The 23,683-nt window shown below is 36.3% G+C and overlaps 1 protein-coding gene and 1 long non-coding RNA gene across 2 annotated transcripts in view; one reads left to right on the top strand and one right to left on the bottom strand.

The window, feature by feature from the left end:
• The window catches only part of LOC145680409 (noggin-like), a 95,565-nt gene extending 76,385 nt beyond the window's left edge, over window positions 1-19,180 (top strand). Inside the window, exons 3-4 of the mRNA XM_081750920.1 lie at window positions 13,759-13,823; window positions 18,738-19,180. Coding sequence (XP_081607046.1) covers window positions 13,759-13,823; window positions 18,738-18,823 — 151 coding nt within the window. The 3' untranslated portion in view covers window positions 18,824-19,180. The remainder of the gene's footprint in view (window positions 1-13,758; window positions 13,824-18,737) is intronic.
• The window catches only part of LOC145680410 (uncharacterized), a 31,645-nt gene continuing 21,923 nt past the window's right edge, over window positions 13,962-23,683 (bottom strand). The window contains exon 2 of the long non-coding RNA XR_014130643.1: window positions 13,962-14,285. This is a non-coding gene — a long non-coding RNA (uncharacterized LOC145680410). The remainder of the gene's footprint in view (window positions 14,286-23,683) is intronic.

Here is a 23,683-nt window from a genome sequence, read left to right as displayed (position 1 = left end):
CTATGGAAATTCTTGACCTGATCTCTTATGCAGGAAGCGTCTCTCGCCAAACTACTTCCTAGACATTTGAAATGATCAATCTCTTCAAGTCCCCTTTGTTCTACTCTTATCCGTAAGAGCGCTCCACAGGATATTCTCATGACTTCCAATTTTTTGATGTTGATTTCTATTCCATATTCTTTTCCAGTGTCAACCATTTTGTCCATCATCTCTTGTAGTCCTTCTTCGGTTCTAGCTATAATAACTTTTCATCTGTATACCTGATCTTGTTAATGATATGCCCTCCAATCTTGAAATCTCCAATTCCCATTAATACTTCCTTCATTAAACATTCACTGTAAACGTTGACTAATTGGAGCGTCATACTACGTCCTTGTCTGACTCCTCTTCCGATCTCCTCACTGGTTTCACCTTCATTCAAGCGTTACTAAGCTCTTTGTCTTATGCACAAGTTCCAAATGAGGCGTCAGTTTCTACAGATGACCCAATTTATTTGTGTATTTTCAAAAGTTTGGTCCTATTGACACGGTCGAAATCTTTTTCTCCAGTCGATGAAACACAAACACAACTCTTCCTTTACGCCAAAAACTCGTTCTGATATAATTCACATCAACCCAATATCTCTAATGCCTTTTTCTTTCCGGAATCCAAATTGATCTTCCTTCAAGACCTCTTCTATCTTACTTTCCAACCGCCTGTTCAGCATACGCGTAATAATCTTTCCAATGTCGGAAATAAGGCTGATGGTTCTGTGATTGTGATAGTTCTGTGCTTGATTTTTCTTGGGTAATGCAACTATTACAACATCAAGAAAATCCTTTGACCATTCTCCACTCAGATGGATCGTGTTAATAAGTGAAATCAGTATTTCTATCTCCTGATCCCTTGAGTCAATTGGCATGTATGTTGACATCTTCAGTGGCCTTCTTTCGCATGTCTTTGATGGCTTGTACTACTTCATTTTTCAATATACTGGGTCTCTTCTTTTTAATCATCCACCTCTTCTTCTGCTTCCATCTCAATACTTTTAGGGTGGCTCTTCTGATCATATGGATCCTTTATGCATTCCTTCCAGATTCTAAGTATTATTTGATGACAATATGACCTTGTTGATCTTCAATTCCAAATGTGCATATACTTTCGTTAACTTTCCCTCCCAATTCTTGTGCTTTTTGATACATCAGGCGATATTGCAACACCATTGAAGTTCCATTATTGCTTCACATATCTGTTCCATGTACTTCTTTTTGGTTTTGTCCTTCTCTCTTCTCAATTCGTTATTCAGCTTTTTGTATCCTTTGATGTCCGTGGTTTTCGCTCTTCTGCGTTCCTTCATCTTCTTAAGCATCATTTCAATTACCCACAATTTTCTCAATGCTCTTTCCATCCTGGAAATATGTTGTGCAGTGTGTCTAGTAGAATCTGTTTAACTTTTCCCCAACTATTTTCTACATTGTCTACTATATTGCCTATTGCGCAGAATTTTCTTCAATCTCTTCTTTCACATTACTTTATTAAGGATCTAATTGTCTACTTACCACACTTCACACACTGGTAGGCGTGCTGCGGCCGTTCTGCCTGTTTAATGGACCGGTTCCGTGAAAATAATGCACATGCTCCTTCAATATGGGCGATTGTTCTCATGCACGAAGTTCAATGTTTGTTCCTCATCGTTGATTTGCAATTGTGATGTAACCCTTATTTTCTAAGAGATGGGATAGCCTACTGCGTGGACCGAAATCTTGAATGCCTACCAGTTACCTACTGGTTGAGGCGCTCTTGCTAGCGAGTCAAGACATCTCATGCTCTGCAGGCATGGTGTCCGAGGTTTCAAGGCAGACCATCTCTCCGGCCATGCTCGCCCTTACCCTGATTCCTGGGATAAGCTTCCATGATTTACCGAATCCCAGAGTTTGATCGTTGCCAGGCAGAGTCCAATCCAATTCCCGGAATTCCAGGTTTGCCCGAGGAGACTTGATCATTCCCGGCCCTGGCTATCTCGATCATTTAATAGTCACCGCCTTCCGCGTTGAGGTACCGCATACACGTCGAGATGCTCCAATATCTCATCCTGGATCCAATGGTACGGTTAAGCCATCATTTGAGTTCGATGCCAGCCCCTTTTCCCCACAAGGCTTTTTTCTCTTTTACTGGGATCATAAACTGTTACCCACATACCTGGGATTAGTACTTTTCTCCAGTCCCCGTTCGGTTTCCCTGCAGGGAGTAAACTGACATTCTCCTCCCGGTAGCATCGTCCAAGCAATACGGGACTTCCTCTCTTTTCATGTTTAGGTACCACGGACAAGTTGAGATATTCAGTATCTCCTCCCGGACCCAATGGTACGTGTAAGTCATTATTTGGGAGAAGAACCATGGCCACTGCTCTCCCCCTATAGGGCCCTTTCACATTATTGTCCATACTTCTTAGTCACTCGAACATGTTTCATGGGATAGCCATTCGATTTCTCCTCCCATTTTTCTTGATTTACTTTAACCAGGTTTGAACTTCCGCGACTAGGAGATTGTGATCCGAATCAACGTCCGCTCCTGGTAGTGTCTTAATGTCTCGGACGCTATTCCTGAAACGCTGCTTGACAAGAATGAAATCAGTTTGGTAACGTTTCTAATCTCCTGGACTTTTTCATGTGTACAGCTTGGTTGCTTGATTTCCTTTTTTTAAAACCATGTATTCATCACCACGTATCATTTTGCCTACAGAAGTCGACAAGGATTCTTCTACCTAGTTCAAATGTGGTGCCATCTCATTCGCAGCTCCTTCTCCCACTACACTATTAAGCCTCCTATTACTTTGGCATTGACCTTACCTGATGCAATATCATCATATATTACTTCCATTTCATTGTCATCATGGTTGGTTGTTGGTGTATACACTTGTATTATCACAATATCAACTGGTTTTGTACTTAGCTTTACAATTTGTACTTAGCAAGTGATCATTGGAGCTTTCTACTTCGGTTACACTTTATACTATTTCGTTCTTTATTCCTATCGCGATACCATTCTCGGCCTTAACACCACCCGAATAATACATATTCTGTAATATCCCCGATAATATTTCACCTTTTCCTGACCATCTCGTTTCATTCAAGCCCACTGTGTTCACTTTATATTTATCCATTACTACTTTTAAATATTTAAGTTTACCCTCATGTCATAAAGTTCGTACGTTCTAGGATCCTATGCTGAAATGAAAATTATTATTATTTCCTTTGATGATTCTTTTCGGAAAAATCCCCACCCGGAGATCCGAACAGGACACTATTTTACCTCCGGAATGTCTTATTTAATGAAGAACCATCATTGTATTTATTCTGCTCCTTCATCCCTCCTGGGGAAAAAAATCTGATAGTATTCCCAATTCCTTTCCATTTCTTGTGGTTCATCCATCTTGTAGGACAGCTTCCCATCCTAAGGACAAGAAGATGTCCTGACCTCCCTCCGCTCATCAGCCCTCCGAAGTGACCGTTGGTACTTGGGTGAGGCTGACTCTTTATCCCGGGAATCAGTCGGTCCCCACCTACTTTAGCCGCCTAAGACATTACTCGCTTTCTCCCACAAGGAGGTTTAACACGTTCGCTACCGACACAAAAAAAATATACTTCCAAAATGTACGAACGTCTCATATTTGGGACACATTGGTGTTCACCAAGGACCAGCGTCCCATATGTGAGACGTTCGGGCTCGTGCTAGCAGATGGTCTGTGGGTAAGGTTATTTTCTTATGACCGGTCTATAGTGGCGGTTTATGTCTATGAATCGGTTCCTCGTAAAATCCGCTGTGTCCCATATATGGCACGTTGGTAGCCAACGTATTAAGTCCGGATTTTCTCTTCATTTAGGATGAGACCTGAAGAGATTCCTGAAACTTTTTCAGTAGTTTTAAAAAGCTGTTAATTAATAAGTACATAAATAAAAGTACTTAAAAGAAATCGTTGAGTGTTGCACATAATTTCGTGTTTGTTTATGTATATGTAGTGTTTTATGTTTTATTAGAGAAACTGATCAAATAGGAAACAAACACGTTCGTAGTTTAAGTGAGAAGGCGTAATATTTATCCCAAGGTCACCAGTAGCTTGTAGGTGAAAAGAAGTGGTTCGTTCTAGAAACAGTGAGCTAACTGCGTCGAAAAGAGTGTCGAAAAAGTTGCTTATGGCAAATTCAGTGAGCGAGCTTCTTAAGTGCGTGTGAAAGATGGTTGAAACACAAACAGCTGAGGGCGTAACGACGGGGGGAGTAATATATATATACAGGGTGCTTATAAATAATGTCACTGTTCTTTACCAACTGGTCTTTTATGTTAAACAAATAGAGAAACAATTTTTAAAATGTTGTTGAACCGATATATATATATATATCCAGTGGCGGATCCAGGATATGATCAAGGGAGGGGCTAAATCATAGTTTGCAGCTTTATCCAGTGTGAAGCAGGATTGAAGCCCATTTTATCCAGTGTATACCTGAGCGTCAATAGCCCCTATAGCCCCCTTGGATCCGTGCCGGTTGTTAAAAAAAAAAAATAGAATAATACCACTGCGTACACCCCCAGCAGAAAACAAACCCATAAATCATGCACCAAATACGATAATGTTAGTCGTTATATAGCAAGCGATGACACCTTTGATATGGAAGGTTCGACTTCGAATGTCACTGACGGGCATTATGATTGGGAATTTCCAGGAACATCTTCAATCCGACTAGAACGGACGGCGTTTCCAAAACTTTTTCAAGTGGAGGACACTTTTATATTAAAATGTTCTGTGGACCACCATACTATCTCTCCATTTGAAAGCAAATTTATTTTTTTAAAACCATATGCTAGTATAGGCCTGCTTATACGAGGGTAATTTCAAAAATAATGTCTCCCAAAGCGCTGGAGACGACAAGAAATTGTTTGTGTGCTTGTTGGTAACATTATTATTATTATTATTATTATTATTATTATTATTATTATTATTATTATTATTATTATTATTATTATTATTATTATTATTATTATTATTATTTCGGATCCAAACAAACCAGCGCAAACCTTGCTGGGATGCTCATTCTTGGCTTGACAACCGTTTGTAATAAAGTTTCCGCTTGGCGCTACTGCCAAATGTGAAGTTCGCACAGTTATTCGATTTTCGAACGCAAAAGGCGTTAAACCGATTAAAATTAATCGCCGATTGACGAAAATATATGGCGAGTAGAGCACGGATGTCAAAAAACGCAAGCAAGTGGTATAGGGCTTTTGCAGTTTGTCTTGCTGAAATTTACGACGAAGACAGAAGCGGAAGACTGTCAACTTCCTATGAGACAGTCGCGAAGGTTGAGCGAACCAGGAACTAACACCTGTTTCCTAAGTTGGAAAAAAAATTTGACCAGAACACGTTTCAGCAATAACAACGAGGTGAAAGATGTTCAATATTTCCTCAAAATACATCACGATGAGCTGGTATGACATAAAGCATACAAAAACTGCCACAGCGCCAACAAAAATGAATGGATCGATATGATGATTCTGTAGAAAAATAGATAAATGTACAAACTTTAAAATGATGTAAAAAAAATATATTGAATATAAACGTTTCTCTGTATTTCTAGAGAATAGAATACTTCACTTTTGGGATTATTCTCGTATTTTTAAAATTGTACCTATTATTATTATTAAAATTACCTATTATTATTAAAATGCACTTAATTTTATATTGTTATTTAGTAGAAGAAAATAGATCGAAAGCTAGCAATAATATTTTATAAACGTTCTATTATATATTATTTCAATAATCGATATCTACTTAAGATTCTAGATAACAGCAGGTGATACGCAATTCACATCCATTTAAATTTTACTGTTTTCTGTTCCTTTCTTTTTCTTTTTGGGACGAATGTTCAATCTAATGTGAAAGAACCATAAGGGCAGACCTCGAGAACCACTTGTGATACGTGTACTGCAGTTTGAGAAACGATACACTAAAGCAGTAATTCTCAACGTAAGCGTTAACTCCCGCCATGGGGAGTTCTCGTTTCCAAACGCGACGCTGGAACTAAAAGAGGCGAGTGGAGTGGGGATAGACAATTTAAAGGCATTTGAGATTTTATGGCGTGCTAGACTTTTTCTTGTTATTGGATAAAAGCCATTATGCATTTAATAAATTATCAAAAATTTAGACATTTTTACTACTACTACTACTACTACTACTACTACTACTACTACTACTACTACTACTACTAATAATAATAATAATAATAATAATAATAATAATAATAATAATAATAATAAATATTATTATACTATATATATGGTACAGCGGGGGACACTTCTAAATGGTACACCTTAGCCGTAAATCTCCATTTGGCTGTACCATTTAGAAGTGTCCCCCGCTGTACAAGGGAAAAATTATTGCAACCACATAATTGGAAACATATTGTAATCTAGAATTTTAACAAGCTATAATGGATACATATCTTAAAATGTGATTTTATTTTAGAATTTTTAATATATGTTAATTAGTAGTTGTTTTTATCTTTATTTTTACTTTTTGACGTCTCAGTGTTTTAGGAACTGACGTAGACTACACTGTCAGTGTTTATCTTATAATTAATTTTATCTTAAAAAGTTTATCATTTACTTATCTCTTTTACTATAGTCAGTGGCGTATTTACGATTTTGTTTCAGGCGAGGGTCTTGCTAATTTTATTCCTGGAAATGTGAAAATTCTTCAAGATATTTCATTTACTGTAAAATAGTAAATAAAATTTCGGGAGAGGCTTAAGCCCGGAAGCCCTCTTAAATACGCCACTGACTGTAGTACAGTGTTAAAATAATGTTGGAGAATATGACAAAGTGCAGTATTTTTGCTGCATTACAGCTGTTCTCAGCACGTAAAGTATTATTATTATTATTATTATTATTATTATTATTATTATTATTATTATTATTATTATTATTAAATCAACCGCTAATGATTCTCAGGAACAGGACCAAGCCGGTTAAGTTACACCTTTCAACAATGAAAAATTTGTCTTCGCTGCATTATGATAATGGAAACAGTATGCCTCTCTGCAGTGATGCTATTCAGCCGGGTCGCACCGGTTCCCTCAAACCGGTTGTTAAAATTTCTTAGGCTCCCAAAACCAGTTGTTAAAAGTACCTCTTCACTTCTAGATTCAGTACTTACAAACAAGAATAAAATTCTCTAGTAGTACATATTTTAAATTAGTATACAAGATAACAATTTACAGATGCTACATGAATGAATCCTACTCCATATTGCTAGTATCATTTAAATACGTAAATGTGTAATAATAATAGTAATAATATAATATTAATACTAAATTAATTAATCAGAGAACTGGTTGTTAAGTGATTTCAATGACACCATTGCCTCTCTCTACTCACACGAAGAAGTAATATACAACAGGAGGGGAAATGATTTTACCTTCAGAAGAATCGGAAAGGAGATAGTAGACCGGGTGCAGCGCCAATTTTTTCCTGGGAGGACAAACATTAATACACGTGTTTGGTCCCCTAGAAAAAGTTGTTTTTTCTAATTCTTGGGCCCTTTCTTTCCATCTTTCTCTAACTCTTTATGGGCCTCCGGATCATGTGGGTCCTCCCGCACAGCAAGGTCTGTCGGGCCGTTAGTTACGCCCTTGGGTCCGTTCCATACAGGGCAAATTAATTAAGGGAACAATATTAACAAATCTCAATCCATACGATTAAATAGTATTTCTAGAGCCGCTAATAGTAAGTAGTCAGTTTTTACTGAAATGGGCCCACGAATCATTTTTGTTTTCTTTACCTTTTGTGTGCTGTTTTGTTTATGTAATGTAGTGAACCTGTTTGATGCTTCATTTATAATTTCATGTTCGTATCGCGTATGGAGTAAGAAAATTTTGTCTTAAAATGGACCCCCCTCGAAAGCCAGGAAGCTTCCCTGGGGGCAGTTGCCCCCTGCCCCCCACGATTTACGGCTCTGGCCGGGTGTGATTTTAAGAATTGAAGTCTTTTTCTAGTTCTTAGACTGCTTCGTTCAAGTCTTACATTCAGCCTTATGAATGGGTAGATTGGGTTGAGATGACAGCGAGTCTTCAGAATAACCACATTCACCCAAGAGGGCGAGCCTAAAAACCAAAGGAATTTCGAAATTGAACATTTTGAATGTTGTCGGTGACCGATTTCGCTGCAAAAATTATTTTCTTTTGCTGTTAATTTCTTATTTTAAATATTTCGATCATTACTTAGTTGAGCGTTTATTGGATGTTGTCAATAACAAGTAGTGATCTATCATCACGTTATAACGAACGTAAAATTGATTAGACTACATTCAAACTTCGTTATTTAAAAAAAAAAAAAATATTTTTATGTGTAAGTTATTTAAGTGACTGAGTTAAATGAATATATTTAAATCAAGTTTCGTTTGATAGCTTGCCTTTTCCTCCGCACATCGCGATTATAATAAGCTGTACAGCAACAAAGCATAAATAGTTCAAGAATAGTCCGTCGGAGGCGCCACATCCCAAGGGTGCATCTGCATGTCATTTGGGTTGCATATGATAAAGGGGTTCAATGTTCCTGACTCACGTAACATAAACAGCCAGAATTGTTATTCATTATGTCGCTAAGCCGTAGTAATAATATTATAATTGAGCTTACTTTTACCTCAGAAACACTAAAATATATATTTTTTCTAAGTTTTATTCATTTGCATCCCAATAATGGATAAAATGTGACCTGAGAAATGCTATGTCACAATTTTGAGTAATGTGATAAAGTCGAGGTTCTTCAATGTTTTCCATAATCGCAGTAAACAAAATAAGGACATACCTTTATTAAAGGGACTTTGTCAATTAGATTGAAAGGAACAATGCTTCACTTTATAGTGTTCATAGGAATGAAGAGAATATTATAACTGCGAAGAAAGCCGATTCGAAATATGGATTTAATAGTATCATGACTTCCTTATTGCGTTTCGCAATTCCGTTCGTTTGTATGTCCAAATACTATAGAGTCAACACTGGCCAACGTATCGAGACAAAATTTTAAGTGTGTTTCTATGTTTTATTTTTTATATTTTCCCTCTACATCTAGAACACAAACGGAACGTCATACTATCGAAGGAGCGAATTGTATATTTAATTTGATATCATTCACAGAACTGTTGATAAAAAACTGACGAACTCTCATTACCATGGTAACGATAGTAAATGGATATTTAAATGCCGCAACAAGACCAAAGTTAGAAATAACGGAAAGTGCCAGAAATTTCTATGTATGATAATGCACATAATCGTAGGATACGATGCGCATAATAATACGATAATCAGTGGTGAGCCCAGCGTTGGATTTAGGGGGGGTACAAAGGTGCACGTGCACCCCCCCTTCGTTGTATATATGCATTACCTAAAGTGAGAAGCTAGCAGTGAGTTTTGCAAACTCAATAGTTTAAGTCAATTTTCTGAAGGTTGAAGGAAAAGAATTCATTGAGAGCAGACATTTAGCATTTCCAAAGGAATTCCTCATTCACATCACAGATGCCTAAAGGCATTTTTAAAAACTCAAATTTAATTCAAATGTACTGATAGTTATTGGTGCACTCCCCTCAGAGAATCCTGGATCCGGCCCTGGGTGAGCCCATAACATTTCCGCCACTCCGAATTTCATATCACAGGCAAAACGCTAGAAGTAGCTCCTTATATTCTCTCCTTGAAAAGCAATTTTTCTCTAAGCAAAAGTTAAAAAAAAAAAAAATCTCCAAAACAGCTGTAACGCTATTATTTACATTTTATACAGAAATCTTTCATTAATATTTGTACAGTATATCATTAGTAATTTCTCTACGGAAAGTTCAGAAAGGGTAATTTATTCCGGAGTCCATGATACTCTCTCCTCCCTTTTAAACCTATCATCATTACTCAAAAGAAAGACCACTTTTAAACTTACCTAAATACTCAATGGTTCTAATATCCAGTATCCCCTTCTATGTGTAAGCCTTTGTCAAAATTATAACCCTCCCCGCTGATCAAGTGGCCACTACGCACCAGGATGCCAAATTCGTGGGAGCAATCCCCGCACTTAATATTTTTTGGAAGAAAATTCCCCCTACTAATAAATTACTAGGGGTTAATAAAGTACAAAGTAACACTACAGACAGACGTTGGCAAATTAATTACAAAAATTCATATATGTAATTAACACACACATATGCACACACACAGCACGGTCCCAGGTTCGATTCCTAGAGGGTACACTCAGTCGAAAGAGTGTAAAAGCTTTTTCAGGTCAACCACCCTGAGTGAGGTTTTCCTGGGTTTTTCTCATTTACACGAGGCAAATGCTGGGATAGTACCTAACATACAGTTCCCAGGTCGCTTCCTTTCTTTCTCCATTCCTTTCTCTCTTCCCTTTCCTCGGATAGTGTGATCGCCAAGGGATGTTATCCCTCATATGTGACGACCTAACATGGCAATAGATGCCGAAAATCCAGAAATCTAATTTCTAAATCCTTAGTGGTTAGCGATATCCCTAATCTTGCATAGTTTCAAATGTGAAGAGATTATTATTATTATTATTATTATTATTATTATTATTATTATTATTATTATTATTATTATTATTATTATTATTATTATTATTATAACTGCGATTGAGCGCCAGAAAGGCGTAACTGCAATTTTATTAGTTTAGAGGCTTAAGTGATATGTGCCTCTCTGGCACAGAACCAAATGCTAGTAACTCAGTTATACCTTTATATCTTTTTCGAATAACGTTCCAAGGTTAAAGGTTTTCATTAAGGCGTCTTGGCACAAGAAAATTCAATCCATTATACATGTCCTCATAGCATTAACACAAAATATGAAAATTCGACAGTTACGCCCTTTTGGCGCTCAACCATCGTTTTGTACTCTAATGCCTACAACGTTGATGCACGGGTCACAGGTTGGATTTCAATGAGAGAGCACTGAATGCGTTATAATGATTCAGAATCTACCTTAAACTATAGGTAAACGTCTTTCATAGCGTCAGTGCTGAAAACATACGCTAAATTTTAATAAAGTACGTAAGATGCAAATTGTCTAAATTATACAGTAATACATTTTCTGTAAGTTGCTGTAAAAATTGAACATCTAAAGAGGGCACGGTGACTCAGTGCAGGACGGTAGCCAGCCCAAAAAATTAGGGCGGTGGCGGTAGAAGTTACGGAGGGTCCGACCCAATCATATTGTACTTAATCACCATATTATAGTTCATTTGCAAGCCTACCGTGAAACTTTTAGGGGGCCAGCCAAAGTTTAGGGGGGGCCTAGCCCCCGTGGATACGGCCTGGCTCAGTGGTAGAGTGCTTACCTCTGGTTCGTGGGGTCCCTGTTTCAATTCGTGGCCTATTAAGTTTGTAATGCACAACATCGTGTCCATGGGTTTTCTCTACGTACTCCCTTTTCCTCCCCATTTCCATTCCATCAATTCTTCCATCATTCACTTGCTTTAATCATCCCCTCCCTTAGCCTAAATAGGACATAATCATAGGATGTTAAACTGGAAGACTTGAAAAATTTTACACTCAAGCGTGTACAAACAGATTTAATATATTACTAAATGAAATAACGTAATTTATGCATATTTCTGAGTCCAAGACGATATTTTTATCCCTATATTTTAACAAAATACATCTACAGCGTGCACTGAGTATATATTCAGAAATTACTATAAACCTACACCAAAAATCAAATTAGATACAGATCTCGCTTAGTCTTTCTCATTGGAAGGGTTCATTGAATCTGCGAACTTTCAAGACCAAAGCAGTAGACGTGGAAGAAGGAAAAGTTTAAGCTGAATGGAAACTCATGATTCTATTCAGTAAAGAAAACCATCATATGTTGGGAAAGCAAGACGACTTTATATCTTCGGGCACAAAATTACGGCAAAAAAACTTAGTTTTGAACTCTGAATTATACAAGACATCAAAAATAAATTATAGAACTTATTACTTGTTAATTCAAATTCCAGCAGTTGGGTATTGAAATGAAATGAGTTCTTTTAGCTTAACGTCCCATTCATCATGCCCTTTAGGGTAAATGAAGATGGAAGAATTAGTGGAATGAGAATGTGGAAGGAAATGGGAGTACCCCCGAGAAAACCCACGAACACAATGTTGTCTACTACAAACTTACTTACTTTGCCTATGATCGAACCAGGGATCTCACATACCAGAGGTAAGAGCTCTACCACTGAGCTACAGTGCCCACCAGCAGTTAGTTTTACCTTAACAACGAGCACTGATTCATGATTTATTACTAATTGCTGCCGGTAGAAGTTACAGTCAGTCATAAGCAATATGTACGAGGCGCATCCAGAAAGTAAGTTTCCCACGCGTTCCGTAGCTAGGAAACGGTATGTTGCGTGAAGCGACTACGTGTACGTGAGAGAGTAAGGTCCTAGCATGGCACATGCACTAGCAGTACTTCCCTAGTGCTTTTAGTAGTGTCGTGGCAGTGGGTGAAAATGGACACTCCTATTCCAGCTCCTGCCGCGTGTGAAGTGCGAGCAGTGATAAAGTTTTTGAATGCATAGGGCATAGCACCGATTGAAATCCATCGTTAGCTGTATCGTTGCAAAAATATCAATGCTGACGCTGTGTGCCTTGCTTTGTGCTCTAGGGTCAGTTGCTTCAACACAAAACTTCTTGATCAACAGGCACTCCGTGACCGTGGTTTGCAATAAGGAGCAGAAAATCTGCAGGAACTGCTTGCTCATGCCGTTAGGCCCATGGACCTGGCACAGCTAAGGATGAATTTCGATTGGTGCTATGCCCTCTGCATTCAAGAACTTTATCACTGCTCACTCTTCACACGCGGCGGGATCTGGAATAGGAACGTCCATCTTTAAGCACTGCCATGACGCTACTGAGAGCACTAGGGAAGTTCCGCTAGTGCATGTGCCATGCTAGGACCTTACTCTCTCACGTACACGCAGTCGTTTCGCGCAACATACCGTTTCCTAGCTATGGGACGTGTGGGAAACTTACTTTCTGGATGCGCCTCGTATTCTTAGAAATACAAAGATAACAATACAAATTCTCTCTGACAGAAATATTTTTCATTACTATTCACGTACCGTATGCATATGCTTATTTTAAATTTTAGTATACTTTAAGAGGTCATCGCGCATCCCTGGTTAATACGCGTTCCCCAAATTGAATCAAACTGTTTTAAGTGAAACTTGAGTAACATTAAACTAACAGGTAACTTTAAGACTGGCGTTCGTATCTTATTCTTTGTTTGTTTGTTTTAATTAGATTGAAAGCTAGACTATTTTAGTGGCGTGAGAAAGAAATTATTATGTTTAATTGACTTTTACTTACTTATCTTTTATATTCGGTTTTCTCTTTGTACAGTACCTTTTTTTGTATTTATTATTTTGTATCTTAAGTTACTGTAATGTACTCTCACACTACACAATTAGGGATGCACACGAGACAAGATTTGTTGCTGTCTCGTCTCGAAAATGTACTGTAAAAGTGATGACTCGAAAAATGTATGTTTCACTATTGGAAGAGCCGTGTCTCGACTCGAATTTTGTCAGGAAAATCCTGTCTCGACTCGTCTCGTGCGCATCCCTGTACACAATGCGCTGTGTTTTTACTTACAAGTTGTTTTATGACACTGAAATAATAATAATAATAATAATAATAACTCATTTAAAGATAAAATTATTAATGGCCTTATTTGTTTCTTTTTCTTTGTTTTCAAGGCTTCGCAAATCTGCGAGGAACTGGTTATTGGAACGACCCAGAAACATGACAGCAAAAAGAAAAGGTGCGTATTCTATCGTTATTTTTTAATGCTTTTCTTTAGCCCAGAATGGTTTCTTGATGATTTGTCTATGTTACGTACTGTAAACAAATAATTAAATCGTATGCGTTTACGAACTGTAAACAAATAATTAAAGCATAATTTATTATGAAAATTCGTCAAAATACAACTTACACATGCCTCTCTTGCTTTCACGATGCCCTCTGTGCTTCAGTTTAATTCAGCAAGTACCAGCACCATTTAGTGGATAAAAAAAAATCTAGTATACCGCTATAGCACGACAAGCAACCACCCTATACGTATCAAACGCTATGAGTCGCGGAAGAGCGTTGAGAAGACGCACAACAGGTCTCAAAAGCAGACAAGTTGATCGCTAAGTTCTGCGAGAGCCTTCAAGTTTTCTGCTCAATCTATACAGGGGGAAGTTTCCATTCCTGCAGAGGAGGAATCCGTTTTGGTGGTTACCTGAAAAAAAATTCAAACTGTAAGCAAACGCCGTAAAATTTATTGCTTCCGTCAGCACAGAATTAATTGTATTTAGTATATAATTTTTGTTTATCATATTCAGGAGTTAAATTTCTACAGTATCTGTTTTCCAAAATGTAACAGAATGGTCAGTTTTCTAGTAGTCACTTTTTCAATCCCGTGTGCAATTTAACGGTAGAGTATTGTAGATGGTATCATTTTGTTCGTTATAAGGTTGGAACTGAGAAAAGTGATGGTCGACATGTCAGATCCGCCACTGGGAGGGGGAGAGGGTGGGGGAACAATGATGTATCATCGCTCCCATAACCTCTTATAACTTCGTTCCTAATCATTCGATTTTAATTTTCTTTGCAAATTCGCAATAATTCGCAAAACAATACTCTACCATTAAATTGCACACGGGATACCACTAGAAAACCTACTAGAAATAATATAATAGTGTACTTAAATTGCAATATTTTACGTTTTCCACATGCTGCTTTGATACTAGTTTGCTTCCTTTCAGGTTGCTACCGTCTAAAATAGAACAGATAAGGTGTAGTGGGGCGAAACGGAAAAATTGATTGATTAATTTGTATGTATGTCCTATATTAGCAGTAAAGTTATTTAAGAGGAAACTTACAGTTTACAGTGAGGTCCGAATTACTGTAGTGAGTTCTACCGGGGATCCGATGCACCAGTTATACGTTCTCTGTCCCATACACTAAGAATAAAATTGTAAAAGTTAAAAAAACAGGTAGAATTTTTGACTGTAAGCTTGTGTTGATTATGCATTGCGGTGATAGAGCTCCTTTTTCATTAGTTAGTTCAAGTTTCAATACTGAATTCAAACGTTTCTGTATCACTGTGTCTCTTCAAACTGTAATGTTGATTTTGATATGTTATTCAGAAAATGAAACAAAAAAAGGGGGGGGGGGGTAGAGCAGATGCGGAGAACCTTTCTTGTTTGAAAGGCCGCATTGACAATGCCCATTTCCCATGAATAGTTTTGAATAGATTTAATTTGTATAGTTATTTTACAGTTATTAGCTACCTTAATAATACCTAGGTATACACTAAAATGTACGAAACTACATTATACATTGTGTATAACAATATGTAACTTTGGTATTGTACCTTACCTTATCTTATCAAGTAGCCTAGCTCTACAGCCCGGCGTAGGCTTTGGTTTCCTCGACGATACGCCTCCATTCCTTTCTATCATGTGTTTTCCTCCTCCATCCTTTCACTCTCATTGCTGCCATATCTGACGTTATGTCATCTATCCATATTCTTTTCGGTCGTCCTCTTCTCCTTTCTCCATGCATTCTCTCCTGTAGTATCCTCTTTGGCATTCTATTTCGCTCGTTCCATTCTTTCGATGTGGTGTCCCAGTCATCATAATCTTTCCGCTTTTATATACTTCACTATGTCTTGTCCTTCTAATATCTCGTTTATTCCCATATTGTTTCGTGTTCTCCAAATGTTATTTTCTTGTATCGGCCTGTATTCTCCTGATGGTTTTCCTTTCATATTTTCTCAGTTCCTCTTCATCTGTTTTAGTCATTGTCCATACCTCGGCGCCGTTCTCACTAGAATCTTATATATTTTAATTTTTGAATTTCTTGACAATAGCTTTTTTCGGAATAACATGATGTTTCTAAAGTAAGTCTTATTGCCAGCCTGTACTCTGTCTTTAATTATTTCGCTGACTCTATTTTCGTTGTGTATTGTCAATCACTTTGGTATATTTCTTATATAATTCAGCAGTTATTCACAACAGGCCCAAAAGGCCACACTTTATGATTATGAAGATCGTAGGTTCCCCACCTATAACTTAGAATATCCAAGACCCATCTAGGGAGAATGCTACAAGAGGAATCTCCAGCAAAAATCATCCCTACGCTATAAAACTGCATTCTAAGTCAGTTTCAATTTCTTTTCTTTTTCTTTTTTCTTTTTCTTTTTCTTTCTTTTTCTTTTTTCTTTTTTCTTTTTCTTTTTTCTTTCTTTCTTTTTTTTTTGAAAAAATAAGATACATCTCCTCTGAATTTATTTTCTGAGTTCGGTCTTGATAGTTTCAGGTAAAGTGTATAATTTGCAACTTATATAGTAGATACATGATTATTACAAAGACAGTATTTATGCATGTGGTATAAAATATTAAATCATGATATGTAGGCTATCGAGAAAGGCTGTTGCATTGTAAACTTTTTATCCTATATAAGTTGCGGTAGACATACTCAGAGTTTCAGGATACGCCACTGCAATGGTTCATATCCTCTCATGTATTTATATACAGTATTTTTAAAGTACCATATGAGTCATGTAGACCATATGAGAAATAACATGTAAATCATGTGTGTTGAAATTAGAATAAAAAATTTAGATATGTAGAAAATTATTTAATTACCACGAAAAAGTAGAAAATAAAATAAAATATGTATTAAAAGATGTTTTCCTTTGAACTAAAAAGTAAAAAAGAAATGAAAAAATCGTGCTAAAAAGTAGAAAGAAAGCATGAATAAGAAAAGCATGGGGAACGCTCTGATAACATAATGTCAGATTTGAAGAATCTATCAAGTGATTGTTTATGATGCTTTTTTTTAAAAAAAAAAAAAAAAACATGCTTATTTTCTACTTCTTGGTACGATTTGTTTCATTTTTCACTTTTTAGTACAAAGAAAAGCATGATTAAAATATTTGTTTTAAATTTTATTCTTTATTCTTTATATCAAGTTAGTAACGTTCTTCAAATGCTTCTTTTCTCATATTAATATTTTGTTATTATCTACTTCGGCTAGTGTCAGTAGCAAGCACATGAAATATATTATTCTTGATTTTAGGTCTTGTAAATTAATCCTCACAACAGTGGCGGATCTAGTCTGGGGCCGGGAACCTAGCCCCCAATTTTTTGAACAATAAAAATAATTGAAGCTATTATTTATATATTTTTGAAAGTTTATAGTAAGCGTTGTGTTTTATTCTTTATTGAAAATTTTTTGATACATTAGAAATAGTTTGAGTGCAGTTTTTCTGTTATGCAACGTGTAAAACAATATACGAGGGTCATTCGGAAAGTAAAGAACGTTTTTGTATAAACACTTTAATAACTGATATACAAAGGCGAAATTTGTGTTACATACTATGTGATACTTAAGTTACTTTTCGACATAGTCGCCGTGTAAATTTAAACACTTGTCATACCGTGGTACAAGTTTTTCCATGCCTTCGGCATACACAGTTGCCGCCAAACTGTTGAACCAATCACTAACAGCTTCCTTAAGTTCATCATCACTGCCGTAGTGGCTTGATGTGAATCGCCTATCCTCTTGAATTTTCCGCTGAATTCTTCCTTTGAGTTCGTCAGTCACAACAGAAGGCCGGCCCGAGCGTTCCTCATCGTGCGCATTCGTCCGTCCGTCATTAAACATAATGCACCACTTACGAACTGATGCTTCATTCATTACATTTCCATACACCTCAGTGATTTGTTTATAAATTTTTATCGGACGCACTTTTCGTGCATTCAAAAATCTTATCACACTATGAACCTCACACTTGGCGGGATCAGTAATTGTATCGCACATTTTACAGTCGCACAGCGAAGCAATAACGGACCGTAGCGGATCGCAGCTGGTGCCAGACTGAGGCTAAAGCATGCCCAGGTCAATAACCCAGCGGCAGCGGGGGTGGGGGAACACGCGCACGCGCTAGCGCAAAACGTTCTTTACTTTCCGAATGACCCTCGTATAAGGTTCACAATGTCAACACCTAACGTAGCTATATCCATCGGGAGAGAGTTAAGTTGGAAGACTTCTACACAACCCATGCAAAATTGTAAACTGGTAATATACCTATCATAGTCTTGGTTCTGGCTGCCCGCCTTCAGTTTTTACCTTCTAGATCCGCCACTATCTTACAGTATAGGTCATTCCTCATCACACTATCTTGCCTCGAAGAGCTGGATTACAGGACTACGATAGGCTATAGGCCCCTGCGTAAATACTACACGTACCTGAATTCGAACCCAGAACCTGTCGTTCGTAAGACTTGGGGAAAATTTTAAATTCATCTCCTGTAAAGGAGCCACGGTGCTCAATGGTAGACAGTTCATCTCTCGTGTATGGGATCCCTTATTGTATTCCATCTCGCGCCAAGTGAGATTTGTGGTGGACAAACAGTGTGTATGTGGGTTTGCTCGGGGTTTTTCCGTTTCCTCTCACTTTCTTCATTCCACTATTTTGTTAGTTCTCATCATCACCGTTAGTCTGCACAGCATAATCGTGGGACGTAAAACTGAAATATATTTTTCCCTATACTGTAAGAGGAGTGTTACTTAGCGCATTTTTTCTAATCCTTTATATAGGATAATGTATCCATAACTATACATTTGTTTGTTATAGCCCATTATTATCATTATTATTTATTGAATATTATGTTTTTTTGCAGATTTCCAGAAATTGAAGAGACGCCATAGGTGCTTCTGGATCAAAGTCCCATATCCAGTGCCGGAAGACTGTGTGTGTTCTATATGACATCATTTGAGCTTGGTACCTACGTATTTACCATCATTTCACGAGAGACTAAATACGTACACTCTGCTTCCATGAAACGTTCTTCAATTAGCAATATTCTGATGAGCAATTTTTTTAAGAGCAAATGAATTGTTGTTCTTAATTTCAGTAGATTTAAATCTTGTACTGAAAAATATTATCAGAATTGACGGTTAACACACTAAAAGCAAAATACCAAGTGAAAAAATGTATCTTTTTCTTATATTGTACATTTATTTTTACACATTTTAGAACTTCAACTGTATTTTGCTTGTATCAATAATAAGTAAATAAATATATTTTCAATAGTATTTTAAATTTACACATTTATTTATTTAACTTCTTTAACATAAAAAAATCCGACCGAATATACTCGTGTTAAATTCTGTTACATATCTTAAAAGGACGGTTATATTCGTTTTCCTATGTTTCCGCCAGATAGTGCTATTCAAATTGTTGCTTACATGCCTTTCTGGTAGATGTCACTGTAATCTCCTCCATTCAGCATTCCAGTCTGATTTCGTTTGCAATTAGGACTAATCACAAAGTCCATAAAATATAAACAATTATCTAAGTACACTAATTGGTATTTCAGTACTATTTTGTGTTTTTATTTTTAATTATTCAAATGCGTTTTCTTGCTTATTTTCACAAGTTCCATCGATAATGTTAGGTAATATCGTTCCCATTGCGAACGACGAGTGTACTCAGGATTTTACTTTAAGGATTCTTCAGATGCATGTACCTTATGTTGATTTGTAAACAACCAATATTATTATCATCATCATTTATAATGTTCTTAAGTGATTGTTTCAATTGAGTAATAAAAAAATACATTAAAATCGAAAACCTTTTCAATTCAAAATCTGTATGTTAAGAGGTTAAGGAACTTCCGTAGATATATAGTTTGGCCAATTAACACTGAAATCACCAGCAACGAACAGTAAGATACAAATTGGAAGAAAATTCGCCAAAATTCTAATTTTAAAGGAATCATCACGACATTTTTTGTTTGAATGTAAAAACTCTGGAAAAACCTCAATCAAGATAGCCAGCCACCGGATCGCCGTAAATAAAAAAAATATTTTTCTGAGATGTTTTGTATGTGCTATATTGGAGACTAGTTCTACATGATGGAATCATTAAATTGAAAGTTTTGATCGAAAATTTTAAAAAGGAAATGTCCATTGAAGTGTGTAACAACTTGATCTAGTGTTATTTGAAAAATAATAAAGCTTTATATTGGGTTGGCAACACTGTTAACCTTGTGGTATTACATAGCATGTCAAACAATGCCCTCTAGTATGGTATAAAATTTCAGCGTTTTTCGTTCACTAGTTTAAAAGTTACAATGGCATACAAAGGTAAATGGTCCACCCTATCTATATCTATATCTATATCTATATCTATATCTATATATCTATATCTATATCTATATCTATCTATCTATCTATATATATATATATATATATATATATATATATATATATATATATATATATATATATATATATATATATATATATATATATTAGGGATAGCAAAAATTTTCCGGAATCGGAAATTTTAGTTTCCGGATTTCTGAAAAGTTCTGGAATTTTTCCGAAATCGAAATTTTTCCGATTTTACTTTCCGGAAAGTAAAAATTCTGGAATTGGCCATCCCTAGCTAGTAGCTGTTAAAATAATTTTTAAAAATATATCATAATGAATATATACTGTAACTTGTATTATTATCTTGTAGTTGGAGATGTCTTATCACTTAGGTAGAGAATTGCTACTGCAGTTGTTTACTGCTTTATGAGGAAGGTGTTATTTTCACACACAAAAAAGTCGCCAGTATGTCTCAAACATTATCGTGTTCCCACCTGCAACTGCTCCAAATCACTGCAAACTACTTTTTAACTAGACGAAATGCAGTGATGGAAAAAAAATCTCAACAACCATTCTGATAACATTTGCTTATTGTCAACATACCTACGTATGTACAGTAAATACATATTATAATTTTTGATTTTACGAAGTATACAATGTAATTGCTCAATAATTAAGATAAGCAAGCATTCATTAATTTATATTAATATAATAATTAATAAAACTAATAAGCGGGTGATTGATGGCTCAGTGGTAGAGTTTCTATCTATGGTATTCTAACCCAGGTCATGTGGGTTTTCGATGGGTAATATTGTGTTTGCAAATTTTCCTGTGGTTCTCTTGGTTCCCTTTATTGTATTTTTTCCATTATCACTCATTAATGAATTTAGTTTACCAAAACTCTATAGACCTATATTCATTCTGTCCATCAGTCCGTCAGGGAAGCAGTCTCAAGATCTATTTGATGGATTACCATCAATTTTGGCCACGATGTACAGAGTTAATAATTAAGAATCGAGTTCCCTGATGAATGTAATATTCAAACCGAAAGCGGTACAAATCAACCATTTCCGGTTTTAACGTTAATGACTGTACAGTAAATATGGTAATAGATAGCAAGAAGCTGTTTCCTTTAATCGACATATATAATATTCATGTAAATAGAATGGTACCCAATTTATGCACCTGCTGAAAATAGTGAGCTTAGGTATTTAGGGAGCATTTTTTCCGCTTTAGAAAATGCGTGTTTGGTAAAGAATGTAGAGAATTAGCTGGATCAAACGGGAAACAAATGAAAAAGTGTTAGAAATAGTATGGGGGGGAAGAACAATTTTAGGTGTAATAGAAACGAGGAAGAAACACTGGTTGGAACATTACCTTGAAAGGAACTGCGTCATGAAGAACGTGCTAGTACATATGGCGGCAGGAGAAACAGGGAGAGGCGAAAGAGGCTACAGTTGATGGATGATATTAAAATACGTGTCAAGTAATATAGGTTTGATTACTTGACCTGTTATGAGTCAAGTAGTGTAGGTTTGATGCGTATGCATTGTTTAAGCCTAGCTGTGACTTATTATATTTATTGGCATATGCTGAATTTTGACAACACCGATGTGAAGGTTGACTAGTCGTATAACTTAAAACATGGATAGCAGATGCCGCTTACTGTACAATGTTTAAGTTTCCTTGCCTTTGTGAATATGTTCGAAAAATGTATCGCTTTCGTCGCTCATAATTAGCAGCAATGTAAAGCAGATGTAAATTATCGATTTCTTTGGTTCTTGATCAATTCATTCATCTTTTCATCTTTTTTAGTTTCTCAAAATGCCATACAATCGAATGATCAACGCCTAGTTTCTTTGCAACTACTCGTGTTGTTTTCCGCAGAACTGCTTCGAGGATCAGCTTCAATTCGTAGTGTTCAACAACCGAACAACGTTAGTGATCTTCCTTATCCTCCAAGAGTAAGTCACTATGACAGAATTTTTAGAACCAACCTTCCATTGTATGTTCACTTACATTACCATAACTTATATCTCACTTTCATTAATGTTTCAATTTATTTTGGGTCCTCTGCGACCGAATTTAAAGTTACGATGCATTGGAGTTTGGAAAATTGTATAATATTTTGGCTTGCTATATTTATTAGTATTTTCATTAACTATGATCATATTCAACTGACTTCCCCTATACAGGATCGGATTTAGGGGGGTGCACGTGAATCCCCTCCCCCATCCGTTGTGAATATACACTATCTAAAGTGAAAAGCTGGCAGTGAAAATAGCAATACCTTCCGAAAATTTCATGTCATGTTTCCGTTTCGGGCTTAAAAGAAAGTGGATTTTTGCAAAAGCAATAGTTTAAGTCAATTCCTAATACACACCACAGATGCCTAAAGGCATTTACAAAATTTTAAATTTTATTCAAATGTACTGGTAGATAATGGCGCACCCCTCTCAGAAAATCCTGGATCCTATATTTCTACATTTAGTACAATTGAGGAGTTTGATGCAATAGGGGCATAAGTCTGAAACATGCAGTTGGAGAAAAACGATGTTGAAAATTTAAGTAGTTTTTTTTTTTCCTTACATAAAACATCGTAATATGCAGCATTTTATTCCGATCTTGAATTGAAATGTTGCCAGGAGGCTAAACAAGCATGGCAAAAGCCACAAATGCGTTTGATGCGAAAAGAGCGTACACTCGCTTACGCCCTTATTACATCAAACTCTTCCTCAATTCTAAAAGGAATCAGTTAATCAAAATATTGTAGGTACAACGATATTATTTACATGAATCAACAATAATATATTGAAAATTTTATGCCTCCATGAGTTGAGTTGACTGAGTTTGACGTCCCTTTCAGCAGCGAGGCTATATTCATTTATTTATTTATTTCTAGACACAACAGGCTACATAACCCAATTACAGTGTCCGTTAAATGTATTAAGCGACTATAACACATTCATATATTCTTAACGATTTTCCTTACTAGCACGTAGCGCTAGCCCACTCGGCTACCAGAGAGATATGGGACCTGCTGATTAACGTGGAATCCGAACCACAGGAGCAATATTTATTAATGAAATATGAATAAAATGGTAAAATCGTCATTGGGAAAAAAACTCACCCCCTAGAATAAACTATTCCTCATAGATTTTTCAGGACAAATGAGATGTGCCATATAGTCAACTATCAATTAAACATTTATTTATGAAGTATGAACAAAATTGTCTGAGTCGTTTTTTTTTTTTTTTTTTTTGATAATTGTCTAAAAAAACTCGCCCCAAGAACAAACAACAATAAATAAAACTCGCCCCAAACTTCGCCCCTGATATATAGTTTTGAAGTACAAATGAGTTATGCAATATTGTCATGTTTTTAAATTAAATATTTAATTATGAACACTGGCGCTAATCCCGGGCGAGGAATGTCCCCTCCAATCTTATAACTGAGAGGGGACGGTCTT

The sequence above is a fragment of the Thermobia domestica genome, chromosome 3 (genome assembly GCF_964235325.1).
Source record: "Thermobia domestica chromosome 3, izTheDome1.hap1.1, whole genome shotgun sequence".
Taxonomy (NCBI): domain Eukaryota; kingdom Metazoa; phylum Arthropoda; class Insecta; order Zygentoma; family Lepismatidae; genus Thermobia; species Thermobia domestica.
Note: the sequence above shows the minus strand (reverse complement) of the source record. Positions and strands in the feature narration are given on the sequence as shown.